Source organism: Periophthalmus magnuspinnatus, chromosome 13 (genome assembly GCF_009829125.3).
Source record: "Periophthalmus magnuspinnatus isolate fPerMag1 chromosome 13, fPerMag1.2.pri, whole genome shotgun sequence".
NCBI lineage: Eukaryota > Metazoa > Chordata > Actinopteri > Gobiiformes > Gobiidae > Periophthalmus > Periophthalmus magnuspinnatus.
In genome coordinates this window covers 2,299,082-2,308,511 of record NC_047138.1, presented here as the reverse complement: position 1 = coordinate 2,308,511, position 9,430 = coordinate 2,299,082, and the positions used below count along the sequence as shown (strand labels likewise).

The window sequence follows — 9,430 nt, the reverse complement described above, 5'->3', positions numbered from 1 at the left end:
CTTTCTTTATTTCTTTCTTTGTTTATTTCTTTCTCTCTTTGTTTATTCCTTTCTCACATGTGTGAAGTACTTCCTGGTTCTAGACCCGAGTACAGGACACATGTGTGAAGTACTTCCTGGTTCTAGACCTGAGCACAGGACACATGTGTGAAGTACTTCCTGGTTCTAGACCTGAGTACAGGACACATGTGTGAAGTACTTCCTGGTTCTAGACCTGAGCACAGGACACATGTGTGAAGTACTTCCTGGTTCTAGACCTGAGTACAGGACACATGTGTGAAGTACTTCCTGGTTCTAGACCTGAGGCTCGTTTACAGGAGTCACTTCAGTACTAATATGATTTTTACCTTTATCTTTGCACACTTTTACTCATCAGTGGCCATAAACATTTTTTCCAATATTTGAAACAATGTCTTTGTTTTTCAGAGTTTGAGGAGGATGTGGGACGTGCTCCTTCAGTTGCTCATCTCCATGGTGATGTTATAGCTTTGCTCGAAATGTTCCACAGTTTGGCGTAATCTATTTTTTATTCATTCAGTTAAAAGTGCGTTTATTGCAAAGGAAAACACCTTGAGAACATGCCATTCTACTGTGAGCAGACTCTTCACATAACTGATAAAATATTTGGCCTTATGGCGCCAGGTTCCAAGGAGATAGTTTAATGCCATGCTGTGGAACATTCAAGGCAAAACAATAACATCTCTATGGACACAAGCACATAGCAGACTTTCCACCAGAAATATTACACAGATGACATGATAATATATATAATATCACACAGGAACATCATTTCAGCAGCAGACAATGACGCTCTGATGTATTTTTATTTTTAGTGAACATAATACTCTCGGTTTACGGCTGAGGTGGTCTCTCATAAACATAATACTCTCGGTTTACGGCTGAGGTGGTCTCTCATAAACATAATACTCTTGGTTTACGGCTGAGGTGGTCTCTCATAAACATAATACTCTTGGTTTACGGCTGAGGTGGTCTCTCATAAACATAATACTCTCGGTTTATGGCTGAGGTGGTCTCTCATAAACATAATACTCTCGGTTTACGGCTGAGGTGGTCTCTCATAAACATAATACTCTCGATTTACGGCTGAGGTGGTCTCTCATAAACATAATACTCTTGATTTAGAGCTGAGGTGGTCTCTCATAAACATAATACTCTTGATTTACGGCTGAGGTGGCCTCTCATAAACATAATACTCTTGGTTTACGGCTGAGGTGGTCTCTCATAAACATAATACTCTCGGTTTACGGCTGAGGTGGTCTCTCATAAACATAATACTCTTGGTTTACGGCTGAGGTGGCCTCTTATAAACATAATACTCTCGGTTTACGGCTGTGGTGGTCTCTCGTGTGACAGTCCAGGACAGTCCCAGTACAAAGGCAGAGGGAGGAACGAGGCTGTGAAGTTCTCCTCTTCTTTCCTGTGAGCGGTGAGTTCAGGTGAGTCTAAACCGTGTGGGAAAAGTCTGCTCTGTTCCACATCACAGCCTCTGTCTGTTTGTCCTGGAAAGAAAATGAAAAATTGTAATTCAAGTAAAATCCTGCTCATTTAAAGGTTTTGTTATTACATTTTTATACATACAAAACTCACAGATTTGCATTGAGGATATCTAGAAAACAGCCTGAAAGTGACTGGTTGACTATACGATGCAGTACTGTACTATATTGTACTATTAGGTGTTCCTACTTGTTGTCCAGTCCTGCTCTTTGGATGACAGGCGCCCCCTTCTGTTGTCTGATGGACATAACACTGGGAGAGGTCTTGAAGTCCCTGGCCTGAAAAGATTTGAGGAAGATTTTCATTTTAAATTCCATAAACAGGACATGATTTTGTCCCCAGACATGAGGCTCAACAGAACTCAGAGCTCGTACTGAGAACAACCGTCACTGATTTTCTAAAACCGTAAGAATGCAGGCTTTTTTTTCTTTCTAATCTATCCATCTATTGATGATGAAGATGATGATGATTATTATTATTATTATTATTATCATCATAATATCTATAATTAAACAACAAAATAATAATTCAACCAAGTTGAATAGACGGGAGAGGCCTCAGGGTGAAATACACCCCCAGCAGACCTGCTCCTGACCAGGTCAAAGGTCAAAGGGTAGCTCTGAAGGAGGGGGGGGGTGCTCCTACTTGGTCAGCTGCCTCCTCTGGGTCAGGTAAGAGATGAGATTAACAACCGGCCTTCACCGATCAAAACACCAATTCTTTAAAAAAAAAAAAATTATTTATTTATTTTCCCCCATCTATATTCTCTATACCTTCTTTTCTCATTTACAAATTACTAGTAATAGCACTCTCCTCTGTCATCTCCAATTTCCCAATTTTTTACTTGTCTTGACATGTTCTATGTTTGTACCAAATTTCATTTGTCTATGATAAAAAGGTCTGTCATTGCCGCAGTGTATTTAAAATTTTGAGGTGGCGCTATTGAGTCATTTTGAAACGTTAATTTTTTTGAACACCAAAATAATACATTTTTCATCAACCTTGAATTTTGGGTCCAATAAAATTGACTTTTCGTTAACGTTCAGGGGTCAAAAGTAGCTTCAATCCGACGAGAATAATAATAATGGCTTTTTCTTTCCCCACCCATTATTTTTCTCCCAAACCATAACAGCTACAGTCATGTGACTTTCTCACATTGTGCCTCATCACAAATAAGGCCCCTGGGAATTTTTTCACAAGTCCACGACAAATCGATTGTCTTCTATGAATTTTTGAAAATGAAATTGAAGAGGGCGCTAGAGAGCCACTGTTTTACTACTTGATTTTTGTCATTTTCTGGGTTTCAGACGCGGTTTTAATGAGTCCCTCGTCGGGACAATGTCCCAGGCTCAGGCCTGACAAGCTAACGGCTGTCATGGTAACCAGATACATTCCATGGTTGCTAATAGTTGCATATATAAGCCCTTACTTCCGATTTTCTGCCATTTTCTCTCTGCACTCGGAGAGAGAAGCTAAGCTAAGCTAACTAGCTCATAGCATCAAGCTAATCGGCTAATCGGCTAATCCTTCATTTGTTTTTCAGTAGAAATTAAACTCAACGGGCCTCAAGTTCAACCACTTCAGCTCTCAGCATGTCCCAGGTCAGATTACTTTACTTTTTACTATACTTTACCTACATTTGGACATTTAATTTATGTACAAAATATTAAATATATTCTGTTTAACGCTAGTAGTTATTAGCTAACTGTGAGTCAAATGTTGCTCTCTTGATGTCCGTGCAAATTGGGTAGAGTTAGCCACAAATTCTACTAATAAGATGAAGAATAACCAAGAAATTTGTCAAGTAGCAAAGAGTATTTATACTAATAAGTATGTGGGGAAACTACTACTGAAGGAGTGGTGCGAGAAACACAAATTTTCAGATTATTTCATATTGTTAAAATAAAACTTTTGTCATTTGTTTAGCTAAAATACAGAAAACCTTTCATATAATGAGCATAAGGCAAAAATACACCAGCAGACGTCCCTGAGATTATATAGTGACCCACACGTGAGTAGAGAATTGACAATGTTTACCTCTCTTTTCACAATGTAAAACCATAACGACAAACCTAAAATTAAATCAAAACAAGCTAACGGCTGTCATGGTAACCAGATACATTCCATAGTTGCTAATAGTTGCATATATAAGCTCTTACATTCCGGTTTTCTGCCATTTTCTCTCTGCACTCGGAGAGAGAAGCTAAGCTAACTAGCTCATAGCATCAAGCTAATTGGCTAATTCTTCGTTTGTTTTTCAGTAGAACTTGAACTCAACGGGCCTCAAATTCAACCACTTCAGCTCTCAGCATGTCCCAGGTCAGATTACTTTACTTTTTTTACTATACTTTACCTACATTTAAGCAATTAATTCATGTACAAAATATTAAATATATTCTGTTTAACGCTAGTAGTTATTAGCTAACTGTGAGAGTCAAATGTTGCTCCCTTGATGTCCGTGCAAATTGGGTAGAGTTGGCCACAAATTCTACTAATAAGATGAAGAATAACCCAAGAAATTTGTCAAGTAGCAAAGAGTATTTATACTAATAAGTACTTGGGGAAACTACTACTGAAGGAGAGGTGCAAGAAACACAAATGTTCATATTATTTCATGTTGTCAACATAAAGCTTTTGTCACTTGTTGCCTGTTAGTCCAAACTAAATATTAAGTTGGAGTAAAATGTAACTGAGTACTACACACCTCTGCTTATAGACTTCCTCACAGTGGGAAGAGTAACTAAAACTGTATACTCCAGTACTGTTACTGTACCAAATTTCGTTTGTCTATGATGAAAAAGGTCTCTCATTGCCATAATTTTTTTTTATTTTTGACGTGGCGAGTCATTTTGAAACAAATTTTGTTTCACGTGAAAATACAAAATTTGTTGCCAATCTTGCATTTTAGGCCATAGTTGGATTAGTGTAGAGCATCTATTTAGTCTACAACAAAGTCCAGTACTCTGAACCCCATGTATTTCAATGACACATTTATTATGTTACCAAGGTAACATAGTTGCAGACAGAGGTATGTTCTCATTGGCCTTTTTGTTCAGTTTGTCAAGCCAGATGTCCATGCCGAATTCCAAATGTTTTTGACAAAGTAATTTTTTTGGTCCAATTCAAAAGCTGCTTCTAGGATGTCTCCAGTCTCTGATGCTTTATTTCTTGTCCTGTGGTGCTGCTGATGCTGATTCTTAAAGTCATTGAACACTGAAAAGTTGAACTCACCACTCCTGAGCGTCTGAGGCCCTGAAGCCTTTGGCAAATGGATTACTGGCGATCTTCAACTGTGTGATCTGAGAATTTAAAATAAATTATTGAATGTATCCAGTACATTACAAGGCTGTACAATCGTCATGTACATATATACACACATATTTCTTTAAAGGTGGAATATATAACTTTTTTAAGCACGTAAGAAAAGTACACAGTGCACCAAACTGAATATTAATAAAACACAACTGTATTTTAGTCATCCTAATCTATGCATAAAGTCATTACATTTTCTTGCAGAGATGTTTGTGTTTTAACCCTGTCTTGTCTTTCTTTACCCTGTGGTTCTGGTAGGCGGTGACGGCCATGAAACGTGTCTCGGGGAAGGAGAAGGAGCTGAAGTTTCTGTGTGCGTTTAAATGACTGTTTGGAGCCGGATCCACGTAGACGACATGAAACCGAGGCTGGTAACGATGCATGGAGTTTAGGATCATCTGGTGAGAAAACAAACATGTACAAACAATGTGCACATGTAAAAGCTCCATCACTTTTCTGCAGTGCACACAGGAAATGAAAATGTCAAATCAGAAAGTTTGATTTCGCTAAACGAGGTCAGAAAAGTAGCAGTAGACGTCCACAACTCTAAAGTTCTACTGACATTTAGACGAGTTTAGAGGCAATATGTGTTTTTATATTGATCAGTCACAGTTTTAATCCAATATTAATACGTTAAAATACATTTCTTGAACGTAAAAAATACATCTTTTTAATAATTGCCATTTAAAACCAATAATTGTCTGAACCACATATGTCAAACTCAGGCCTGGGGACGAAATCTGGCCCACGATGTGATTCTATTTGGCCCGTGAGATCATATCAAATGTGCGTTAGAGCTGGCCCGCTGATATATAACTCATGCACCACTAAAAATACAAATCCCAGAATGCTTTGCTAGTGCGCTGGCGTGTAGTAGAGACCGTCGAGCGCCAATCCTTTTCTGCTGAGACTCATTAGCGACCGAGCTACTCAGCCAAATTAATTACTACAGAGAGAGGGATAATTTGTTTTATTTATTTAAGTTGTTTCAGATTTTGTGTTTATGTTTGTTTCCATGAAAAGGTTAAACGTTACACATCAGGTGCAATCAATGTTTTAATAAATATTGAGTTTGGTCCGTGAATTTGTCTCAGTTTTAAATTTTGGCAAAGTGTGAGTTTAAGTTTGACGCCTCTGGTCTGAACTCTGCCACAAACCACATGTGTTTATTGATAGAAAACTGACTGTGGACGTTTCAATTACAGTAAAAAAAAAACTGAAAAAAACCCAAAATATTTAGATTAGAAATACAGGAATCTCAATCTTGATTAAAATTTGATGGAAACAAGAAAAAAGTGAAAGTGAAAATGACTAAAAATGCTGTTACGCGAGAAGATGTGGAGAACAGTGTTTTTACTCTTTTTGAATTTTGTTTTAACACAAATATAAAAACATATTTAAACAAAAAGATCCCACAGCTTTAACTCACATGTCCGTTGTCATCGAGCAGGTTATTCGTGAGTTTGAGCGAGTCAAACGACACCGTCTGTTTCATCCACTGAGCTCCACGGGCGGGAGAATCCGGGTGGAAGTGCATCCGACTGGGAGCTGCCGTATCCGCCCGTCCCGCCACCAGCCAGGACGAGCTGTGGAACGCGTATCTGAGCAGAGCAAAGGTTTTCATGTTCAGAAAAGACATATCCGACTATAAAATCCACAGCGACAGGCCAAGTTACGGGTCAGATCTGTGATAATGCATGTTTTTCTGTGCATTTTTAGCCGATAAAAACACGTGTAACTCATCCATCCATCCATTTTCTTCCGCTTATCCGGGGCCGGGTCGCGGGGGCAGCAGTCTAAGCAGGGACTCACAGACTTCCCTCACCCCAGACACGTCCTCCAGCTCCTCCGGTGGGACCCCAAGGCGTTCCCAGGCCAGCTGAGAGACATAGTCCCTCCAGCGTGTCCTGGGTCTTCCCCAGGGCCCCCTCCCCGAACCGCCACCTTAACGTGGTGGAGGGGTTTGAGCACCCGAATGATCCTGGGAGCTATGTTGTCGGGGGCTTCATGCCCCTGGTAGGGTCACCCATGGCAAACAGGTCCTCGGAGACGGGTCAGACTAAGAGCGGTTCAGAAGCCCCACATGAACAGAGAAACAACGAGGCCAGTTACGTCGCCTGGACTGGCGTTACCGGAGCCCCACCCTGGAGCCAGGCCTGGGGTGGGTGCTTGGCAGCGAGCGCCTGGTGGCCAGGCCTTTCCCCACGGGGCCCGGTCGGGCCCAGCCCGAAGGAACGACGTGGGGCCGTCCTCCCGTGGACCCACCACCTGCGGGAGGAGCCATGAGGGGCTGGTGCGGAGAGATCCGGGCGGCAGTCGAGGGTGGGGACCTCGACGACCGGATCTCCGGACATGGAGAACACGTGTAACTCAATAAATGCAATAAATAATCCTAGACTTTGGTGCTCACCTGTATCTTTTGTCGTCAACAGGAATAAAATCCATGAGTAGAACGTATTCCGACATTGGGTCCATCCCCGAGATTCGGACTTGGAAAGTGGGAAACATCCTCCTGAAGGAACAGTAAAAGGAAAAATGAAAGAGCAAACGTCTAAACAAACACACACATGAGCGAAAAATATGAAAAAAATATGAATGAAAAAATATAAACATAAAAATTTAAGAATATGAAAAATATAACAATGAAATGAATCTAGGAAAAGTGTGAGGTTTTTCAGACAGTAGAGATGAGATTTCTTGACATGTTTTGGCTCTTTTGTCTTTAGTTAAATTACATCACATTACAAAAAAAAAAAAAAAAATCTGAAAAAGAATGTCCACTTTCATTAAAATAAAAGAGAATATTTAGTTAAAAAGTAAAAAAAATAAAATAAAATGAACACCTTTAGATTAATGATGATGATGAATTGTACTGACACGGTTTAGTTTGTTTAAATTAATAATCTTTAATGTTAAAAGTGTTACCGTCCAGCCTTGGTGACGATCATTTCTGTGCCCAGTTGATCAAATTGTTGCCACAACATTTGCATTTCCAGTTGGACTCGGACGCCCGTGACCTGCGGCGCTTTGGAGTTTAACAGAGGAGCGGCGTCGAAACACGGAAGAGACAACGATAAGTGTCCAGACACATGAGAGCCTGAACACACAAGGTCAGATTTAAAAGATTAGGATTATTTAACTAAAACAAATGTGTATGTTTGGATTGTAATAGTTTAAAGCAACAATATCATGAGGAATATTAAAATATCCACAAAATAACAAACCTGAATCCCATTTAACAGCACAAATTAGATTGATTTTTGTCAATATCGGTTTCAGAATTATGAAAAAATTGTGACAGTTCCTTCACTGATGAACAAAATATGATAAAACTGAATGATTTTTATATTGGTTTGGACTGCGTAAACATCATTTATTGGACATGTGGACATTTTATTGTATTTTACTGCCAATATTAATGATGAACTGTTAGTTTTATAATGTAATTGTAATGAAATGTGTATTTTTGTGTGTTCACTGCCCAGGGACTGCAAAGGGAAAGAAACAGGAGCTAAATCTGATACAAATCATCTTTTCTTTTGTAAGATTAATGAGTTGTACATGATCCCTGACAAATAAAGAATGAATAAAGAAAGAATAATATATTTTAAATGGATAAAAGTCCTCAAAATATGCGTCTAACAGGAAGCTAAACCCCATAATTTTCTTCACAATCGTCACAACGCTAAAATTTGACATTGGTGATATTAAAAAAGAGAATAATTACATTTTATTAAACATTAATTTGACCAGAACTGAATGAGCGGCAAAATGTCTTGACTCTTAACTTTTAGCTTTTACTATTTTATTAGACCTTAAAGCTTTTCTGAATTAAAAAGAACATTATTGACAAAATGGACCTAAACTTACCTGCCATATTTTGAATCCTTTACTTGCAAATCAGCTTATACAGATGTAGAGCGGATAAGCCACAGTTTTTATCCAAATAACGCAGAAACTTCACAGATCAGTTCAAAATCCAGGCTCCAGTCCACACACTCCTCTGGTTATTTGTTGGTGGACAGAAGTGAGGCCCGTTACCACTGAAAAATCGTGTTTTATTCACCTCTGCACTCACCGGGGAGCATGTTTCCCGTCTCATCAATTACAATCGTGCATGAAGCTGTGACACGCACTAATCACAGTTTGTACAGATTCATCAGCTTTAACCTCACGTCTGTTGTTTCTTTTCGCCTAAAGCGCAAAACGTAGATAATAAATAATATCCTACTTATCGGGTGAATGTTGAATGGTGTGGAGAGATGCGTGCAGCGAATTTGTTTGGGTTTGATTCTGCAAAACCAGGGCTGTACCTTTTTAAAATAATCTTATAAACTGATTCAAACAGTAACGTCCAAAGTGTCTGCAGTGGCACATTCACATGGCCAGAAAAAAATCAGATAAATACTGTATTTTCTGGAGTATTAGTCGCTCTGGAGTATAAGTTACACCAGCCAAAAATGCATAATAATGAAGAAAAAAACATATAAGCTGCACAAACTATGAACAAAAGTGACACTTAAAGTCCAGAAAATACAGTATCAGATTATGAGATTACCAATAATTAGTGTCTTTAGAAGCAAAAACACCTGGTGACTTGTGT

At 39.1% G+C, this 9,430-nt stretch overlaps 1 protein-coding gene across 1 annotated transcript; it reads right to left on the bottom strand.

Annotated features, from left to right (window-relative positions):
• Positions 1-1,344: 1,344 nt before the first annotated feature.
• On the bottom strand, positions 1,345-8,704 carry LOC117380531 (T-box transcription factor TBX1-like). The gene is made up of 8 exons (XM_033977355.2): positions 8,698-8,704; positions 7,753-7,924; positions 7,238-7,339; positions 6,257-6,428; positions 5,070-5,225; positions 4,747-4,814; positions 1,705-1,793; positions 1,345-1,520 (listed from the first exon to the last, which is right to left on the bottom strand). Exons 1-8 carry the CDS (start codon positions 8,702-8,704, stop codon positions 1,345-1,347), a joined length of 942 nt encoding a protein of 313 aa, XP_033833246.2.
• Between the last annotated feature and the right edge of the window lie 726 nt (positions 8,705-9,430).